This window comes from Pygocentrus nattereri, chromosome 8, assembly GCF_015220715.1.
Source record: "Pygocentrus nattereri isolate fPygNat1 chromosome 8, fPygNat1.pri, whole genome shotgun sequence".
NCBI lineage: Eukaryota > Metazoa > Chordata > Actinopteri > Characiformes > Serrasalmidae > Pygocentrus > Pygocentrus nattereri.
Window position 1 is genome coordinate 19,154,194 of NC_051218.1, and position 22,320 is coordinate 19,176,513.

The 22,320-nt window shown below is 39.8% G+C and overlaps 2 protein-coding genes across 2 annotated transcripts in view; both read right to left on the minus strand.

Moving 5' to 3' along the window:
* The window catches only part of ubl3b (ubiquitin-like 3b), a 13,598-nt gene extending 5,246 nt beyond the window's left edge, over positions 1-8,352 (minus strand). The window contains exons 1-5 of the mRNA XM_017707056.2: positions 7,805-8,352; positions 6,858-7,000; positions 2,699-2,807; positions 1,138-1,224; positions 763-840 (exon numbers count right to left, since the gene is read on the minus strand). Of these exons, the coding sequence (XP_017562545.1) occupies positions 763-840; positions 1,138-1,224; positions 2,699-2,807; positions 6,858-6,884 (301 nt within the window). The 5' untranslated portion in view covers positions 6,885-7,000; positions 7,805-8,352. The remainder of the gene's footprint in view (positions 1-762; positions 841-1,137; positions 1,225-2,698; positions 2,808-6,857; positions 7,001-7,804) is intronic.
* Positions 8,353-8,648: 296 nt separating this feature from the next.
* slc7a3b (solute carrier family 7 member 3b) lies at positions 8,649-20,561 on the minus strand. The gene is made up of 12 exons (XM_017707055.2): positions 20,435-20,561; positions 15,349-15,775; positions 14,815-14,976; positions 14,107-14,278; positions 13,857-13,969; positions 13,538-13,760; positions 13,267-13,406; positions 12,824-12,926; positions 11,877-12,100; positions 11,282-11,448; positions 10,947-11,055; positions 8,649-10,112 (listed from the first exon to the last, which is right to left on the minus strand). The coding sequence occupies exons 2-12, from the start codon at positions 15,710-15,712 to the stop codon at positions 10,027-10,029; spliced, it is 1,863 nt and encodes a 620-aa protein (XP_017562544.1). The 5' UTR covers positions 15,713-15,775; positions 20,435-20,561; the 3' UTR covers positions 8,649-10,026.
* Between the last annotated feature and the right edge of the window lie 1,759 nt (positions 20,562-22,320).

The following is a 22,320-nucleotide window of genomic DNA, read 5'->3' on the forward strand; positions in this document are numbered from 1 at the left end:
CTCATGCCAGAAGCAGCTTTTGTTTAATTACTTACTTAGATTCCAGTTTCTGCTGGAGTAAAACTGAGTATGTAAACCTACCACTCTGCAGTCAGACCCTTCTCCTAAACATGTTCAGGGCAGAGAGGTATATGCGTTGTAAGGGTACCCAAAGAAATTTTTATTTTTTCATGACAAACACAAGACACAAGCAAGTTCACTGTACATTTTGGATAGGAGATAAATTGATATTTGTAGTGTAGACATAAAGTCTGGCTCCTAGTACTACACTGGTAAACAATTTTTGTCTCTGTAAATTTCCCTAGAAAGGCATCCTTCATACCAAACCACTCAAATTTTGTTTACATCTAAACTATTAAAGGATTAATTAAATTTGCAAAATTCCCCTTTAATCCTCGGCATTATACGGGAAATGTCATTAACATTTAATTAATAACTGTTAATTAACATTAACAGACTTTTATTGCAATTTTTAATCAGCATTAAAACAGTAATCCTGTAAACCTCAGTTATGTGCAACTGTTCTATAAGAACGCAATTGTAAGAGAACCTTTTACGTAACCAAAGGGGTTAATGGAATGATCAGACGCTAAAACAAATACACTGTTTAAAACCCCACATAGCTAAGTACTAACTGACAGAAGCTTGCAAAACCATTGTTCCCTTTGCTCGTAAAAACAAAGTTGCCTTGAAAGAGACACACATTCAGCCATGCTTTAGAAGGACATAAAAAGGCCGCCAAAGGGACAGTTCAGCTCTTACCATGGGAGTTGGGCTCTGGCAGCGTCTCTCTGGCAACCAAGTGCATGACAGTTGTTCGGCCAGGGGGCAACTTCAGCGCTGTTCAACAAAGACAACGTGTGTGCGTGTTGGTATGTTTTTTTTTTATATTTTATATATATAAATTTATTTCACGTTACCAATTCAACAGGTTAAATGTCCTGACTAACGAGCATCAATCTCACTAAAGTAGAATTTAGATTTATGTACTATTGCAACAACTGGTGAAGCAAAATAATACTAAAGTAAGGTAATGTGGAAAAAAGAATACATGGATACATGGATACGACAGGCGAGGGTGATTAATATGCCAGGAAAGGAAAGGTATAGTCATGTCAGGCACAGATTGGAGCTCACCTCCTAGTGTTACATTGCCATGTAGGAAACGGCCCTGGAAGATGAGTCTGAGGATACTGGGGCTGCTCACCTGCTCCTCTTCCCATCCTGCACACAAACACAACTACACTATTCCCCACATGCTACAAATTCAAACTTGTTTCAGTTTAACAGGACAGAATATTCCTTGATATCAAAACTAACAGACAAATAAATTTTAAATGACACACTTTTGATTTAGTATCTCTCACCATAGTATTAGCTTATTTAAACTTGAAAAATTACAGTATGGAACCGTTTGCCTCATTACAGTACTGAAAACACACAGAACTTTTCAATACATTGTTCCACACTATAAATGAGCTGTGCATGTCTGCAAAACATTTAACAGCCAGCCATTTGTTGGGCAGTAAAATGCAGTTGTGATTTGGAGGCTTACTCATGTGCTAAGGTAACTTCTTATAGCCCTTCGTGAAAAAGTCAGTAAGGTTCTATTTGATAACCACCACCAACACCACCAACACCACCAACACCACCAACACCACCAACACCACCAACACCACCAACACCACCAACACCACCAACACCTTCTTTCGGCTGCTTCCTTTAGGGGTCGCCACAGCGGATCATCTACTTCATCATCATCCTCTACTTTCACACCAACCACCTCCATGTCCACCTTCACTACATCCATAAACCTTCTCTGAGGTCTACCTCTTCTCCTTCTACCCGGCAGCTCCATCTCCAACATTCTTTGACCAATATATCCATTATTCCTCCTCAACACATGTCCAAACCATCTCAACCTGGCCTCTCTGGCTTTATCTCCAAACTGCTCCACCTTCACTGTCCCTCTGATCTGCTCATTTTTAATCTGGTCCAGCCTTGTCACTCCCAACGAAAATCTCCGCCACCTCCACCTTAGCTTTTAGACAGAGCCACAGTCTCCAAACCATACATCATAGCAGGACGCACTACTGTCTTGTAAACCTTCCCTTTCACTCTTGCTGCCATCCTGCTGTCACACATAAGCCCTGACACCCATCTCCACCCACTCCATCCTGCCTGCACCCTCTTCCTCACCTCTTTTTTGCACTGTCCATTGCTCTGGATGGTTGACCCAAGATATTTGAAGTCATCCACCTTTACGACCTCTACTCCTTGCATCTTCACCTTTCCACCTGCCTCCCTCTCATTCACACACATGTATTCCATCTTATCTCTACTGACCTTCATTCCTCTCCTCTCCAGTGCAAACCTCCACCTCTCCAGATTCTCTTCCACCTGCTCTCTACTCTCACCACAGATTACAATGTCATCTGCAAACATCATGGTCCATGGAGCCTCCTGCCTGACCTCATCTGTCAACCTGTCCACCACCAACACCACCAAGTTGGATAATTCCAGTATTCAAAATTCACTTTATGGCACCCTTACGTTATGACTGAAGGTTAAAACTGCCTTTATTTTGAGGGCACAAATTTGTTTGATTTGTTGCCCGTTTGGGTCCAAAGGGCTTTAAAATAAACAAAACAGTCTGTTTCCTTGCCATTAATTGTTCAATTTAAGTTGACAAACTCACCTGCGGGCCAGTTTTCAAAGACGTGACGAGCAATGTCTGTGGCTGAGTCATTTGGGGAGAAGGTGAAGTCCTGAGTCTTCCCACTCACAAGGATCAGTCGCAGGTTCACCTGTTACCAGGAAAAGAACAGACGCTGAATACTTGCTCTAACCCTCTGAAATGAACAAAGATATAAAATTTAACACTTCCACCAAATCAAGCATAACATCTACCCATTTACCCTCACCCCACATGACACAGGATGACCTGACGAGTCATCTGCAGAAATAGGCATTCCTTCCTAATTAGATTTTTGCCTTGGCTTCTATGGCCCTGAGATCGCCAGTTTCCTTTGTAGCTTCCTGTCGAATGGGCACATCTCTACAGCGACAGGACAGACAGGGTGGGGTCAAGAGGAAGCGTTCCGGCCCTCTGGTGACTGTGTAACCGAGACCCCCTGCCCTCTCCCTCTCTCCAGGCTGTCGCCCTAATGCAATAACCCCAGGTGTCCCAGACAGCCTGGGACGGAGTTATTAAATTTACATGGACCATGCAAAAACTCAGTCAGCAGAGGGTTGAAGGCAGCATGGTTGAGTTATAGAAAAGAAGTCTCTCTTTGAGTCCCAATTAAAACACAACAGCGGCACAAAATGCCTCAGAGGTCTACAGGAACCATAACCATCGGTCTACCACTACAAGCCATCACACACACACACACACACACGTCCAGTCACACCTCATGAAAAGAAGAAATTACACAGCAGAAACAAAAAAGCAACACAGACAACATTTATCGAGTGAGCAACGTAAAATGCTATGCAGCTGACGTTTGAAGACACCGGTCCATCTCCTTGAGTCATGAGTATATCACAGTACAGACAGCCTTACATCTGTCTATGCTCTTCATAGAACAGAAACATAAAATCCAAGTGAACCTCAATTACTGTCATGTAGAGCGCTGCAATGATGTCTGAATACACCACAGTTTCACTGTAGAAGAGGAATGAAATCTAAACGGCTGTGCTACCCAATCTAAAAAATGCTTCACTAGTACTACTCTCACATCCTTTTTAGCAGAAGCAGTAGATTCTCCAACAGCCAGCAAAAAGCTTGGTTAAAGCAATGTTTAGAGAAGATATCATTTGCATTAAGCAGCCTAATTAAAACTTGATCTGTAATTGAACAATGCTCCAGTTCAGAAAGGGGAGGGTTCATGGCAGCGCAGTGGCACAGCAGATTGAGGCTAGGTACCAGCAGACCTTAATACAGCTCCCAAAATAAATTCAGACAAGGAACAGTGCCTGTGCTTGCTTTGAGAGTAGCTTATAGAATCCAAAAAGAGGCCTCTTGTTCAGGTGTTTCTCTTTTCCCAGAGAGTTTAAATGTACTTTTTCCGCTATTCTCTCTTTTAAATGACTCCTGGGTTTAAACATTACATCACCCACACCCTGTGTGCAGTGCTTGGCTGGTACTAAATGCACTAGTTCAGAGCAATGTGGGGGGTGAGGGGTGCAAAAATGTAAGCCAGCTGGTCCTGCCACAGCTTAGTTTAAACCCACTTGCTACCATTAGCTCCTTAAATGCTTGAGATGCATAAAACTGCAACTAATTAACTTGATTTTACACAAGCAGTTTTGCAATAGGCCCTGCAATACAGTAAAAAGCAGAGGGAAAACTTATGTGCCTTTTGTCCCTTCTCGTTCATTTTATTTGATAAAATCATGGTTGTATTTCAGCTCCCTCTATTACAGCATGACTTATTTCACTGAGTTTTGGATGGAAACAAAATATTAAGCACCCAGGAGAAAATTGGCAAAATCAGGAATTGTTTTTTCTCTCTAGATACATACAAGCTCTTCTCTTGGCTGCGACTTTCAAGAGCTGATGAGAAAGCCTAATATACTAGATTAACCATTAGCATAATCATGAAGTGACAGAGGAATCAACCAATTGTGATTTGATTTGCAACACGGAGGACCAATTTAATGAGAAACAACATCACTCCAGGCCCTCTGGAAGTCCTAGATACATCACTGACTGAACACGAGCTGTAGTCTGCCTGTTATAAGCTTTAAATGGAATATCTTTAAGAAGCAACAAATGTCCATGTCTAATGTAGACTAGCTAAAAAGGTTCATGATAATCACTATTAGCTTAGCTCTAACAAACTAATAGAATCCCACTGATAAGACAAGATTCTTTAGGGAATCAGCATCAGCACAGTTCACAGGTCACCACTGTTAAAAAGACACTGGTGAATCTGAATTCTAGATGGTTAAACACTGATCTGTGTAATTTTGACCATAAGTAGTTGTTTCTTAAATCATAAGGATCAAAACAAACATTCACAGTACATAAACATCTGAGACTAGTCAGGTTGCTTACAGTCAAAAGATGAATTATTTTCATAGAGAAATTGAAAGCTAAAAGAGTGTAAACATCATGAAAAACAGTATTAAGAACGTAGGCTTTAATCAAATATATTTTAAGCAGGGGAAATTTTACCCAGTGATATGGAGTCTTTCAGCTGCCTGTAGATGAGTCAGACTGATAAGAGGCTAATCAAACACACAAGTGCTTTGTAGACAACAATACAATTACAACACACTGGCAATCCTGTACACTACATTCAGTGTTCACAGCTCAAGCAAGAAAAAGTGGAGAGGCTGGTGTTCTCAACCAAAAAAATAAATAACAAAAACACACACAGACCTTGGTCTTAACTTATAGAAAGAAGCTGTTTAAATCACAATGCCATCACTGGTCAGAAAAGTCGCAATTAGATATGTTCCCCAAATCATTCGGCCCTACTCACTACCAAAAAATTAGTGAGAGAGCTTATTTGCATATTGCAGCCATTTTCACTGTCAGTAATCTAAATGGCAATAGAAATAACACAGTACACTGTGTAGTCCAATCATGGACCACGCAACATCTAAAAGAAGAAGTGAGAAAAGCATGAATTTCCTGTTAAGTTCCTCAAGCTACCACAAAACACAATGGTTAATGTTACAGAAAACACAAGCCTACACTTTTAGGTTAGCTGCCAAGATCACCCACACACACAAAACAATTCTGCACAACACATTGTGTAGAAATATTTATTAGAACCAGTTCATAAGAAACCAGTGAGGGCACCTACACTAGCAGTCTAACCAGCTGTGACAGAAACTCAGGTCACAGTTCTCACAACGTCAGGTCCTCCCCAACAATGACCATGTTCAGAGGACAAGGAACTCTCCTTCATCCTCAAAAACACATTACTGGCTTCATATTTTTACCACACACAGACCTACTTCCTATTACATGATGCTTTACCTCTACTCAAGTGATAGATCTCCAGTTTGCATACCATCAAGTACTTCTGCTGAGCGATTTTGAAATTTAGGGCACCCCTCCCCCCTTTTCTAGTGCATGTAAAACAACTTGACTTTTGCCAATGAGCGTCAAGGAATAGAACAAAGAGGTTGCACCATGTGGTGACGTCATTCCAACAGTCTGTTTACAAACACTAAGCCCCTCATAAAGCTGAGGAAAACCCTGCCCCCCCCCCCCCCCCCCCCCCCCCCCCCCCCCCCCCCGCCTAAGGGATTTAGGGGGTTATCAGCAAATCCGTGACAGATAATGGGAAGCCGTGACATTTCTGACAAAAACATTCACTCCTTGCACCCCTTTCTCTAAAACCCAGAGAAGAAAACAAAACATTAAATCTGCCCTGGTGCGCTTAGCAACACCCTCTTAACCATACAACCTAATGCATACTGTGTGGCACTATACGCTTACATGTGTTAAATCCTTGACGGGAATTTATTTACACTGTACTGCATGAAATCAGTACTGATAAACAACACTGAGTGAATACTCCATATCACTGAGTTGACAAGTAAGAATCAAGTAATAAAAACTAGAGCAAAAAAAAAAAAAAAAAGCGATCCTACTCAACCCAAGGGGGATTTTCCCTAACTTCGGCTGTATTCTGCCCTCATGTCACAGTGAAAGATACAAAAGGTGAGATAAACATACACCATATTTTTGGTCTTACAATTAAACGGAACATTTCAGACCTTAAAATAAAATGCAGGCAGATGTCAAGTTGTGATATTCATATTTTGCCTTTAGGCTACTATTGCCCAACTGAAAATGACAAAGAGAAGTGAATTTTGCAAACCCAAGTACTCACTGTGTCAGACTCTCTTTGAGCGGTCATGGCTCTGGTCAAAGAGGAAGGGAGACAGGAAACAGTGATGCGTCCAAAGGGTGCAAACCCTGGCACAAAGGCCCTGTATGCGCTTTTCCCTCAAGCCTTCCTCTGCTTTGCACCGCCTGGCACCAAGTTAAACATTCAGAACTGGTCACAACTGTGTTCATAACATACTGAATTATAAAATAATTTGGTAAAACCGGCAGTATGCAGCAAGTTTCCGTGTAAAATGTATAAATGCAAATATATATATTATATATATATATATATATATATATATATATATATATATATATATATATATATTATATATATATATATATATATATATATATATATATATATATATATATATATATATAAAAATACATTTTTACATTATACATTTAGGCTGCCAACTAAACAGCTGTTGATGATGGTCAGTACAGGTTAGATTTCCCCAGCCACTCACTGGGTATATATTCTAGTTTCTTCCTTATTTTCTGTTCTTTGTTTGCATAAATAAATACATAATAATAATAATAATAATAATAATAATAATAATAATAATAATAAATGTGTGATTTATATGTATTTATATATTACATACTTGTATTATATACACTTGTGTGTGTGTGTGTGTGTGTGTGTATACACACACAGATAACTAGATAGATGGATAGAGACACAGACAGATACACATACACACATATTTCACACGCGCGCTTACATATACATAGACACGAGAAAGAAACTAGAACAGAACTTATAACGTTGATCGGTTAGTTAGTTAGCTAGCGTAACTAACGCCAAGTGTCTGGGGAAATTTAACCTGTACTGAGCAACACCAACAGCTGATTAGCTAGACCGCTAAAATACAAACTCCTGGCTCTAAGCTTATATGTGCCAATACAGTCAAATATTAGGAGAGTACAAATGCCACATACCTTTGAAGTCGCCTGACTGCGGGCTGAGAGTCACTATTACAGCAGCATTACCTGACCGCGAGAAAGTTAGCTAGCTAGCTTAGCTAGCTAGTGCTGCCACTAGCAAAGCAGCTACAGCACAAACAGCAACCAGGCTGATGAACAAATGTAGTTCAGCAAGGTCAACACAGCATTAAAACAGCGAAAATAAAAACAAGACCTATAACGGTACCGTTCAGTTAACAGGCGAGCACTTGGAAGCTCCACCAGTCCAGTGAAGCAGAGCGACCGAGAGAGGCACTGTTAGCTGGCCTGGAGCAGCTACACCGTCTGACTGAAGCTGAAATAATTTCTGACTGCGGCAGAAAATAAGCGGAACCGAGAGCGACCATGGAGCTCGAACAAGGCCAAAAATACAAACTTTCTTCGATTAAAAAAGCCCGGACAAATGTAGCGAACCGCTCAACAGCACAGCGCTTCCCTAACTAGCGAGTATATCCATCACTTATCTCGACTCTGTCCAGCTGAAAAACAGCAGCGGCGCTGGGTTCAGATTAATGGCTGAGAATTTAAAGACACGGGAAATCAGCTGGCCGAGTACACAGGAAACGGAGCCCGCCCGAGCGAGTCTGGGAGATGAAGTCTCAAGATAACACTCCATTTTGATTACGGCAGTAACTTTTATATCATGAAATATGAAAAGAGTAGCATTCACTAGTCTTTAGAAGGAAAAACCTTTACAGCCTTGAACAATTTTGAATGAGGCCTCAGGGTAAGATTGTTTTGAATGCATGGAATTATGGAAGCACTACCACACCTATCATTCATTAATAACATGTTTATTACTGAAAGTAAGTCTAATACATCCAACTAAGTGTTTATTTAAAAATATTTAAAATAGGTACAGCAAAATATTATTATTTACAGAATAACAAATACATTTGCAAAGGGTATGCAAAAATCTCCTTTCGTTTCCATCGTAATTTGCATTTATGTAACATGTCTTACATAGAACATTTATATACATATTTTTACACTGTGGTCTCAGTAAATGTAACAGTTCAAGTGACAAAGATACACACATACATACATACATACATACATACATACATATATACATGGTGTCGAATTTCTCCCATCACAAAAGGGAACAGATGTGACAACTGATGTGATTCTTAACAATAACAGGCACTGCATTGATAACCTCCAGTCAACATTGTAAACATACACACACATATGTTTTCTTTTAAAAACTTTAACTAAGGTAAAAAAAAGGACTCCTGTTAGTGTATCAGTTTGGCAAAATACATAATTAAATTTTTTACCATCCTGCACACTTACATAGTTAAGTAGTGTTTGCTTAACCATGTAAAGTATAAACATTTATACAACAGACTAAAAAGATTAAACAGACTTCAAGAATGGTCATTTTTTTCTTACGGGGAAATTATGTAACTGTATACATAGTGTGTTCATCAAATTACAGAAATACTACATTGATGTAAAAATAATATCATAATCCACAGAGTAATTTCACTTACATATTCACAAATATAAATAACTTTGGAATTACACAATAACAAAATATATGTGCTTCAATATTAGTATGAAATAAATAATAAACTGGTGACTTTAAATAGTACCTAAATATATAGATTTTTAATTTGATAAAAACTCCTTTCAAGGCAATGAAGCATACAAATTAACAGATTACATGGAGCCCAGATTAAAACACAACTTAGAAGTGTAGAAAACTCCAATATTCACAATTTTACATTCTTAGGTCACATAAAATTCATTTTTATGAATCAATGTTTATTAAATTAGCATTAATGTTTTACTCTGTTAAAGTACTGTAAAATATCTGTCGACTGTAACACATAACAAGAACACTGACACTTTTTTTATGTGGTATTGAGCCTTAATCATAGCAGCATCAATGGTTCTCTTCTGTCCCGTAAAGTTATCTTGTGGCACTTGCTGAACACTTTCCAGAGGTAATCCACTTTTAGAATGTAGCATTATGCATAATGTACTTTACAAACAAATTAATTTGCCCCCCTTCCCCAAAATTAAAGCAAACAAAGTAGGCAAAAGATCCACCCATTACAGGTTACACAGCAATGTAATGTGCAAGTGTGTAAATCTGTAGGCTGTACATTTTATAATGAATTTCACCTCTCCACTTAGGGTGTGTTCGCTTCAACTTCACTGTCATCCCCTGAATAAATAGGTTTCTTTCCTTACAGAATGGGCTCAGAGTTCCTGGGCGAACGTTTTTCAGCTGATGAACTGTTCCTGATTCCGTATGCAAAGTAAATCAAAAAGCCTGAAAGAAAACATTGAGACATGGTGAGAGAACAGCAGTTAAATCCACTATCTGCAGCAAAAATCTGCAGCACTGTCACCACTGAAAAAAAAACATATCAAGATGCTTTAACTAAATTGGTGCAAACTTAAATCTACACTATGTAAGATTTGGGGATTTGGAGCCCTCTCTGGTGGAAATGTTGCATGCAATGTGCAGGAGAAGATTTTGTAACATCAGCTGTGCTTTGGGCCACCTCCCCAACAGATGAATCTGACGATTGCATATTCTTCTACTATCTACTATTGTCATCATTTATTCATCAGTATGATGTTGATCTTGCACTTGAGACCTAAACACTGAGTCAGATCTCCTTTTTGATTCAATTTTCTTAGATAGTGCAGCTTTAAAGGCAACATGAAATCAAAATGAATCTTTTTACCTTATTAGTTCATGTCCCTGGTCATACTAAGCACAATCTGTTATATCTTTTCATTAAAAAAATAAAAGTCTTGTTTTTCTATTCTATCTTCTATTAAAATGCAATGACCTGTGGCCACCTGTTAAACATCTTCTGATTTGTTGATTACACCAGCAACCAGGGGAAAATATTAATATTAATCAGTAGTATTATGTTTCATCTCCCCTTTCATCGCCCCCACCTATCACAGAGTGAAAACACTCAGCTAGCTCTGAGACTCTCCTACTACAACGTTTCTCATGGAAATATGTTACAGTAGGGAAGGAAAATGCATTATGATTTCAGATTCATGTTGACTTTAAAGAATTAATTTTGCAACATGAATGATTTAATTGATTTCACCATTCAAATTCAAGAGCAAGCGGAAAGCTTACCAATAACCATCCAAACTGTAAAACGAATCCAAGTTCGTCCATCCAGCTGCATCATGAGGTAGATATTAACAAAGATACTGACCAAAGGCAACACAGGAAGCAAAGGCACCTGGAAAAAGAAAGTACTTTAAGACCAAATGCAAAAGCTTGAGGACCTGAAGTCTGCTTATGCAAGGAAAAGCAGAGAGATTAATTGTATATATCATCCCACAGGGGAAACTGGCTCCATTTTTGTACTGTTAAAGGCAGTCATGGAAAGAGTGCAATACAGTGTATTATCTGTATTATATCAGAGTGGAGTGTTTGCATGGCATTTAAAAACACTGCAGTTTTACCTTGAAGGTGATGGCCTCGTTGCTCTGGGGCTGTCTCCAGATGACGAGGACACAGATGGATGAGAGGACAACCAGGCTAACCACCACAGTGACCCACACAGGCTGCCCTTCTACAACATTGTCACCCCACAATGCCAACACTATACACAACAGAGTGAATAACACACCTGCAAGAGTGAGAAAGAGACAGAGACTTAGAAAACGTCATTTGTTTCCACATTTCCTCAAATTCAACAAAAAAGATGCACCCAACAGCCCTATGCACTTATTCATATTCAGAGGTTTAAATGCCCTCAGTCAAATTACATGATTGGAAATTAAAGTAACATATCCTCTACAGGGAATAAACTTAAATATGTCATTTTCTTATAATATTCATTTCAGCAAATATACAATAATTGTGCTTTAAATGTGCACAAGTGTGTCTACTCTACAAGATGTTCTACAGCAGACATCAAATGCAAACTTAATTTCACTTAAAAATGAACAAAGCACGTAATTTCACTGGGCTGCCCAGACTTCAGCAGTACAACACACTGCGAAACTTTAAACAGAAATCACTGACAACAACAGACAGAACACTGGAAACTCTTACAAGTCATGGCTGTGGTGGCATATACAATGAGGCCTGATATTTTGGTGGGCAACTGAGAGTTGGGCAGCAGTAGAAGTCGGGCAGAGAAGGTGCCCTTCGGTGGCATTTTCTCCAGCGTTTGTCCATGCTCGTCTCCACTGTCCCTGTCAGTTATGGTTTTCTTGTCAGTCAGCCTCTCAAGTTCCATCTTGTGAGCGCTGGAGCTGAGGCTGCCTGGCTGGTACCTGTGAAGAGAATGATAAAACAAAAATTGGATTTGACCATTAAATGCATATTTTGGGTCACTAGAAACCCATGACTTTATGCCCCCATATATATTTTTTTCCAAAGAAGTGACAAACAAAATAGCAAAACACAATGCATTTAATTAAAGTACTTTTTTATTGTCAATAAGATGTTTTGCATTAAGGTGTTCTTCCACCAAATACTGCGGAATAGTGTGGTACGGTCACTAATCTGAACCCAGAACTATCCATACCCTGGTCAAGTGTCCATTTCCCATTGCAGAATAAAATCGTGAACGTAGACGGTCACATGATTTCTTTCATGAATGCTAGAGTTAACAATAAACACAGACAACAATTGCAACAGAACTTCAAGTTCTGATTTAGCTTTTGCTCTGCGTTTTGTTTTATGTATAGAGTAAAAGACAGAGATTCTGGCCATGTTAAGTTTTCAGAAAAGGTGGATGTCTGACCAGAGTGGTATGACGTTTTGTGATGGCTGTATTTGACCAGATTGTGGTCGGCACTATTTCTAGCTTTGCTTACACATCCCAGTTTGACAACCTTGGTACCTCAACAGGAAATGATATAAAAATGGTGATCACATATTTAGAACCGTACCGCTCTAAGCAGTGGAAAAACAGCAATTGACAAGTAGTTCATGACTGGTTAAAACCATTTGTTGTGTTCACATTCATCTAGCTGTTCAAAAAGTGAACCAACCTGAGGATGAGCACACATACTGCCACAAGTGTGTAAGCCAACAAGGTCCCAATTGACATTAAGTCCACTAAGGCATCCAGATCGAACAAGAAGGCCATCAGAGCTACATGGAGGAAAGCCACATAAAGAGTTGAGCCACAAACAGCCACTCATTTGAACATTAAGTAATCTAGAGAAAAGTAAACAGTCTTTGCAGAATTAACCTAAATCCATGACTACTTTTTAATTAGGTTAAAGCTTGTTTTGTGTGCACACATTATGCATTTACAATTGGATTCACTGTCTATTTGTCATTTAACATGGACACTAATCTTGAGAAAAACTTGCGTAAGATTTACACTCAGGTTTCTGAGCAATGTTCACATTCCTATTTCTTTAATTCAAACTTTGTTAGATGTTAAATTTAACACAAGTTTAAATCTAGAGCAGCACTGCAGCTTTACCTGCAACAACACCGGACACAATGGTGGCAAGCACAGGAGTCTTTGTTTTCTTGTGCATGCGGGAGAGGAAGCGGAACAAAAGGCCATCCTCAGCCATGGCAAAGATCACTCGAGGCATAGGGAACATGGAGCCCAACAGGCTAGAAGCAAGCAACAGGAAAACATTCAAACTTAGAAAAACGAAGCTAGGGAGTTTAAAAGAATGCAGTGTTTATCAACTCAATTTGTTTCAACTGCAAAACATCTTACTAATGATGAAAAATAAACCTACCTGGTGGAAAGGGCGCAGAGAGAGCCTACAGCCACTATATAGCGGGCAGGATCCCATTGAACATATTTGAAGGCCTCAGGCAGTGGGCTCTTAGTGTCCAGGATGTAGTAGGGCATCATCAAGGTAAGGGCTGCAGACACTCCAAAGTAAGCAACAAAGCAGATGAGCAGCGAGGCCACAATACCTATTGGTATAGAACGCTGGGGGTTTTTGGCTTCTTCACCTACAGCGGGAAAAAAAGAACCAGTAAATCAGGTTGGAATTTCCCCACCAAGACATAAAGGTTTTACTTGTGAAGTTTGAGTGTGGTATGACCTACTTGTAGTAGCAATGCAGTCAAAACCCACAAAGGCATAGAAGCAGGTTGCTGCTCCAGATAGTATTCCTGAAAAGCCAAATGGTGCGAAACCGCCAGTGCCGAAGTCGATTCCCCTGAGAAGCATAAGGCAACATTTTAGGTTATGCATGTATATCTAACACTCTAAATTCAAGATATACAAACACAACCCTCTTGGAAACAGCACCCTCCACCCACTCCCTCTCATCAGAGCTGTGGTTGGCACACTTACTCGGTTACCAAAGGGCTTCTGTTGTTTTTGATGTTTTCCAGAGTTAGGTTCCAGTTGGCAATGTCACCCTTCACAAAGCCTGAGATGATGACAAAACCCAGCACCACCAGGTTGATCCCTGTGAAGATCTTGTTCACCAGTGCCGACTCACTCACACCAAATGCCAGCAGGCCTGCAGCGTGGGAGGTGACAGTTGCAGAATTATTGGCATTGCCATCTTTAGTGAGCTAGTGGTACAGACAGATCCTCACTTTCAGCTAACTGTGAATTTAACTGCATTAATTATGGCCAACTTCATAGCCAAAAAAAAAAACCCAAAACAAATAACAGTTCACAAGAAAGTTATAATTTAGTTTTTATATGTGCCACAGCTAAACATTTATGGGTGTTTCTGCAATTATAGGCCAAAGCAGTGAATTTGTTTTGGATGTATATTCACATTTTTATCAGGAAGCATAGAAAATGTTTTATGAGTGTCATAACACTACATATAATGAGCTAATGTAATATATGAAGGGTCAAAATTACAGTTTTATTCATGATTCACACTTACAATTTCAACCTTCAAATGCATATGCAAAGAAGTTGCAGAATGAAAAAATGACAGGTTGTGAATTGAATCTGCACTGTGTGCCATTAAATGGAAACATTTAAATAAATACTTTTGGTCAATCATTTATGTCAGGTATTTAGGTAAGAAGGACTCACCAGTGAGTAAAAGAATCAGAATAAGCGCAAACAGGTCCGGATATTGTGCAAGGACTCCTCCAGTATCCGGAATAGCCATAGAATTGTTGAAAAAGGTGGAGATCTTCTGTTCCACTAGATTGTCAAAGGTGGAGCTCCAGGCTCTGGCCACGCTGGCTGTGCCTGAAAAAAGCAAAGAGACAGCAATTAGTGTATATGTGAGAGCAGCACAGCTGAGCTGCTCTTTAGACTTGGAGAGCATGCACTCTCAGGCCCTTCATAAAGAGGTATAAACACTTCATCTATATCTAGAACCACTTCAATTAATTTCGAGATTTCACATAACTGTGACCAGTTCCTGTTTTTTTGCCTTTATTAAAGAGCTCTCAGGGGCCAATGCTTTATTCATCTATAAGGAATTGACACTGGAAAAGCCTGCAGCTCATAAATGATGTATTTCTGAATGTCAAGTAGTCACTTAAATCCGGCAATTAAAAGCAGTTTCCTTTAAGCCATGATATTTCTTTCAAGTTCCAATTTATTGGATTTTCTTACCTATCACATAGGACAGAATAAGATTCCATCCAGTGATGAAGGCCCAGATTTCACCCACTGTCACATAGCTGTACAGATAAGCAGACCCCGTCTTAGGTACCCGTGCACCAAACTCGGCATAGCACAAACCAGCAAGCACAGAGGACAGAGCTGCAATTAGGAAGGAAAGCACAATGGCTGGTCCGGCCTTTTCCCGGGCCACCTGCCCGGCGAGAACGTAGACACCAGCTCCTAAAGTAGCCCCGACTCCTAGGGCTATGAGGTCCAGAGTAGAGAGGCAGCGAGCAAAGCGATTTTCTTCCTCACTGGTGTCCAGCACGCGTCGACGCACCAACATTTTCCCCAACACGGCCAGCTGTGCCATGACGATTATTTAGTCAGAGTGAACAGTAAGTTGGAAGAATGTTGAAGACTCTGGAGGAGAAGGCTAAAAAGAAGAGAAAGACAAAATGTTGTTTTAATCTTTTGTATTAGCCAAACACAAAGACTTTCTGACAGTTTTGGTGTCAACATTAAAAAAATACATTATATGGTAATATAATTATCCATAACACATACTCACAGTTGCATTACAACTAAAACGTAAATCTGAAATAGATCTGAAAATAGTGATATGTCTAAAACAAGAGTAAAGTCACAGTTTAAATGAAATTGTAATAAACTGGCGAAAGCTTTCACTGTATGCTGTACATAAGCAAATGAAAGAAAATGTACCTAACCTCTTTGTTACATTCAAATCCACTAGTCACGATTAGCTAATATGCCACGCATATATTTGCAGAGCAGGTTTTGAAACACTTAATTTTCCATGACGCTGACCTCAGAGCGTTTGATAACATCTGTCCACCACACTAACCTTCTAATGACTCTGCTAATGGGTACTATGGTGGCAGTCTAACAGTTTGTTTTCCAACCTTAAACAATACCTCAGAAATTAGAAAATGATCTCGGTTCCAAGACATCAACTAAACTAGAATTAAACTAAGAAAAATTTGTTATGTTTTTGTGAAAGTAAAAACATTTCCCCAAACTACAGTGTAAAACAACAGTATATCCTTGGTCCTCAGGGGGCTAGATTCCGGCACTTTTTGGTGATTTCTTAACTCAAACATATTTGACTAAACTGGCCAGTTAAATCCCAGATTTAGTTGGTGTGTTCATGTAGAGTAATCAGTAACTATGCTGGATTCTAGCCTTCAGTTCCACCCTAGGTCAAAGGTACCCAACCTGGCACATAAGATGGCCACACCTGTGTTTATAGATACAAGTTGTAGTAACACCTGTGAAAAAATAATGTCTTATCTTACCTTGCTTCTTGTATTGGCATAAATATTTGATGTCTACACTGATGTGTTTGCTTTTATTCGCTTATTTTTGTCATTTCATTTTAGCTTATTAGAGTAGAAAATTCAATAATTATTTATTGTTATATTATATATATTGCTGTTGTCTGAAGAAAACCTTGTATAATCAAAATGGTACTTTTAAAGGAGAAGGAAAAAACATACTTTACATTTAATGTAATGGAACATGGAACCAGACCTTTTTCCAAGTCATTTTGGGTCCTTACTTTTAGTCCATTCAACATTGTTAGAACCATTTGATGATGGTTTTATGTTCTATGGTTCGATTTCAATACCAAAGCTGTGAACTTAGCCAGAAGCCCTCCGCACTTCTAAGAGTCCAGCTGGCTGGGGGAAACTCAAATGACCACAGAGACTAGGTCTGTACTCAGAAGGTTTCCCGTTTATTGATCAGAACAGCAAAGCATATATACACTGAGAAAAAAGGGGAGGCATACATAAAAATGGCACAAGCATAGCGTAATCATGTGACAAAACAACAAAGAGAGAAAGCAGTCATGAGACAGGGGCCCCAAGGACGTTTATGACGTCCAGGTACATGGAGCCTAAACAACAGATAGTGTTAGAACATTGCTAATCGGATATCGCTGTCACTATGTGTTACAACTAACCATATGAAGACACAAGCATAAGGTCATGATATAGTCATGAACCCAGGATTTGTGCACTGATCAGCATGCACTGACATTAGGATCTAACAAAGACGAAATTTACATATAATGTAAAGTGTAACAGGTTTTTTCAAATTAAAATCATCAAGTGACAAAAAAGTGCTACTGTATTTACAAAAAAACAAGTAAAAGTCTATAACTCGGCTGTTCAGTCAAAAAGTACACAAAGTACTCAGGTGCACTTAAATAAAGCTCAAGTAGACATTTCAGTCTGTGCTTTTTGCTGTACCTCAGCACATTTAAGTGTAGCAATTTGTCTTTCATCTCTTTTTCCGATGGCTTAACAGGAAAGCATAAAGTGAACATTAAAATCAGTGTCAACAGCCAAACGCAAAACTCTGTTCTCTTGCATCAATAAAGGTATGTGAGGCAATACCTAAGCAGCAAGAGCCAGTTTGTTTCAGTTCCACACGTCACAACACACCCCACACCTCCAGTTACACCACACAAAAAGGGGGAGGTGTGGGCAAGGGAGCAAGGCCACATATATGCCAATTACCATCTAGATTAGATGGAACAGTTTAGGGAGTATCCAACAGCAGAAAAGTATTCACTTCAGCTGTGGTATAGAAGTGTCATTATTTATGCCTTATACTGATGAAAGAGACCACTGGCATCAGGTCTCAAGCTAGACACAGAAAAAAGAAAAAAGGCGATTTCTGTGGAAAAAAATGAGGAAATCAATTTAACTAACCAACTCAAAAGAGTGCTCAAAATAAAAATGCAAAGGGGAAGACAAAGACAGACTAACCTGTGACTAATTAAACTTTTAAAACAGAACATAAATGAGTAATGCTGCAGGAAAAGATAATGCAACACCAGTGTAATAACAGAAATGGTCATAATGAAAATTAGCTCGCGCAGGGACATACATTAGTAGAGGAAGCCAGATCAAGTGAGTAGATTTCTCCATTTTGGGAAATCTGCTTCAGATCAACAGGTTTTCCACATACACAGCAACCAGAGCAGGCATGCAAGTTTGATCAAGCCCCGTCTGGCAGTCACAAGTCTAACCAGGATGAGTAGGCTTGGCTCAGCCAGACAACTGTACTTGAATTATTTAACACTTTGTACGTCTATTGTGTACGTGTATTTCCAAACGTGGGCTTTGTAAACAGGGCTTGGGCTTGAAACCGATATCAGGATATTCCCCTTTTCAAATGAAAAACAAGATATGCAAGAAAGACACGGCCTGAAATACAGCTGGGTGAGACTTTACACAAAGACACTGCAAAAAACTTTTGTTTTAACTTTAACCATTTGTCTTACAAGATTGAGTTAAACTCCTAAGTTAACAGAACAAGAATATGTGCCTTAAGTCCTGTTGACTTTTTAAGTTTTGTACTTTTTGAAGTTCTATAAATTAAAAATTGTAACCTTTTTGAGATAAAACACTATTTCTTACAGTGTATAAATAATTTCAATGTACAACACCTCAATTTTTCTGTATAGTGCATCCCTTGCTTTATTTCGCTGTACTTTGCATACTGCTGATGGTAAAATTCTAATGATTCCTTTACGTCACGAGCAGGAAACCACAGTCAACCAGACTGGGCACATACCTCAAAAAATAAGAAAAAGAAAAAAGAAAGATGCTACATTTCCTCCTTCTTGACAAGAAGGAAAGACAGAACTCAACTGTTGCAAGGCAAAGGGAAGAAAGAAGGCCAAAGTTGTTTAACAAAAAAACAAGAATGGGACGGCAACTTGGCAGAGCAGATGATTTGAGTGGCTCCATTTGGCGAAGCTATTACTTGGTAATACTCTCCAACCTGCATGTCACCTATAGGCAGTATGAGGAATTCTATCACTTTAGGGGCGGCGATTATCCTGAACAAAACCTGCTGTTGTGAGCTACTTTTAGGCCAAACGCTAACACATCCTGTAGTAAAGCGAGCACCACACCAAACACTCATTGACAGTCAAAGCTGAGATACTTTTGGGAAACCCAGCCCAGAACAGGAACTACAGATGTGACACTCCCAGTCTGATGTAACAATCTTTATGTTTTCATAAGTGTTAAGACAAACATGAGAAGAACTTATCGAGAATAAGAAAAGCAGGTAATGAGAAAATGAGATAAAGCGTGAGATAAAGTATGTACTCCTGTAAAGATGTAATTAAAGCACAGTCAGATTTCACAGTTAACATATTTAATGCTTATCATATGCTGTGCTGCATAAATGTAATATCACGCTCCCCCACACCCACACCCCCGTTTTTACAGTAGTTCTGTGTAACAGGGTTGGCCAAATGGGTAAAAAATGGAAAAATGAAGAGTGTGAATGAAATGTGATGCAACCAGCAACCACAATCACAGGAAATACGTCTACACATCTCTACACCCTGAGGGGAACAGGACCCCAGCACATGTAGTTCGTATTACACCATCACTGACAACGATTAACATGAGTAAAGAGACAAGATCAGAGCAAGAATTCAGCCGAACTGGATTATAAAGGAATCACGACTCTGGCATATCACTCCCGTGGCGGTTAAAGGGAAAGTGAGCTCATTTCTGCTCCGAGCTTTTCTTTCCTTTCGGTGTAGCATCTCATCCGCACATATGGCTCGAGCACCTCGTGGCGCGGTCGCTCTGAGACGTCAGCGTAACACTCGGAACACAAAGCCTGAGACAGTTCCTCGAGTCACTGAGAGATAACCGAACTGCCTTATCTAAAGCTCTCTCAGTTATCACTTCATCTCCTTACAGTTAAATAAACAGCGTCTACAAGTCACATCGTTTCCTTAATAAGACATACAAGCCAGAATGAATCTCACGCGAACGTTTACACCATCCCGATCGAAACCTGTTGTAAAACTATTAATCAGCTGATATCAGATGATCTCGATGCTCCTGCTAACGTCTGTAGTTAGGTTTAAAGTGGTTGAGCCGCTAACCCGGCTAGAGAAGTCGAACCGACTTTAGACAGTAAAGTTGGCGGCGAGATAAACGACAACACGTTTCCTAAAACTTCACAAGATAACGGCTGTTAACTGTTTATAGTTAACTGCTGTTTCTATAAACGTGAGCAGTGAAAGTTTAGTTACCAGCTCTTTTGCCGGGTTTACCGCTCCAGCAGACGGCGAGGGTCGGTGTGGAAGCCGCGGTGGGTCTGACTGATACCGGACACTGTAGACTGAGGCGCTGCCGCTGCCGCTGCCGCCTTAAAAGGAAGGAGGGGTTCGTGACGTGACTATGCATGTCATCTGTATCTGGAACATCTGCGGTAACCATGGGCTACGGATGGAGTGACCAACAGAGCGGCGGATGCTCACGTCAGACTGCTCACAATTCCAGTCGCGTAATTCAGTCGGTTGAGTTGTAAACAAGTTCATTCAGAACGGCTGGATGTGAAATGGCGCAGTGCAGAGAAACGCGCTGGCTCCGAATTGGGGTGGCCGGGTAAGACCAGAGGTTTCACTGCGGTGGCGCACTGCTTAGAACGTAAAATCGCGTTATTGTTTTAAAATGACGCATATATTATTTCTCTCTGCCTAAGTAAATCTGCCCATCATTTCCTCGTGAATAAAACATTACAAGTACTGCCCACAGTAAACTGAAAGACAGCACTGCGCTGATGGAACATGTTTCAGTCATTCGTTAGGAAACGATATACTTGAATTAAGTAAATGAAGTGCATCTCGGCTTTCAGTGCATAATGTTAACTGTAATGTTAAGGACAATTCAAACAGACAGGCCACAGTAGCTGTTCATTTAGGTTGCGTTCAGTACAGGCTATGAATGGGTCTAATGATCGGAAAGCGAGCCAGACAGCCTAATGACTTATATTACCATCCATTTCATAATGTAGCTCAGCAGCATCACTGCTGAAGGGAATCACAGTGATCCGTGCTTATTGTTAAATGCAACACTCTTATAACTGATTGGTAACTTCCCTGATGACACATTTTCACCATGAAGCATAACTGCTGCTTTATTGATGATGGCTAACGGATGATGGTTGAGGTTCCCCAACTGGTTTTGCCAGAAGAGTTTGGCCATGCCTCATGCTAGAGTGGCACTGGTCACCCCTGGCCACCACCTCTGGCTCACATTTCTTTAGAATGGTGGTGGATGAACTAGCCACTGATGGATACAACACTAATATTCTACTCACAATCCAAAACACTGAGCCTGTCTGCTGAGCTTTAATGTGTTATGTCGGTAAAGGTAAAATAGTGGCAAACTTTTCTTCAGGTGTTATTTTGGTACCTCTTCGCAATGAATTGATTTTAAAACCCGTCTTCGCAAGACTATTATAAAACAGTTGGCTCTGTCATCAGGAAATGTATGTGCAAACATTTCATGCAACAACTTTAGGTATCATCGAAACAAAGTGCACTTGATGTCAGGTTCCTATCACCACTAGTGTAACAATGCTGTTTTAGTAGAATGGAGCATTTTCCATCAAACCACTCTGAATGACTTTATTATATCTTAATTATTTATTTGTACAGGCATCATGAAAAACCACTGAGTTTCCTTTGAATAGTGTGGGGTGTTTCAGAGGCTGAGGATGAATGCTCTGCATATGATAAGATTAGCTGAAATAAGAGTGCAGCAAAATGATGTTAGCTTACAAGACAAGGGCAGTTAGTGTCTGTGATCTGTGTAAAAGCTGGGCAGATGTTCCTCCCCTTAGGTCTCCAGTGTTTTGCATTTTAAAGGGCCCAGATCATGGAAAAACAATTTTTCCACAACTTTTTAAAATTGTGTTGTGACAGTATATGAACATTGTTGAACTTTCAAAACGTACAGCTACGTTTCCAGTCCATAAGGGAAGTCACGAAAACAGCCTGTTTTGAGTGTTTTTGTGATATCATGAACACCAATGTATTTATATGTATCATCCGCTTCAGCAGTCTAGCCCCACCCACTCGAGCTGAAGTTATAAGGAGTGTTTCAACATGGAATGCTTTTTCAATGAGCCACA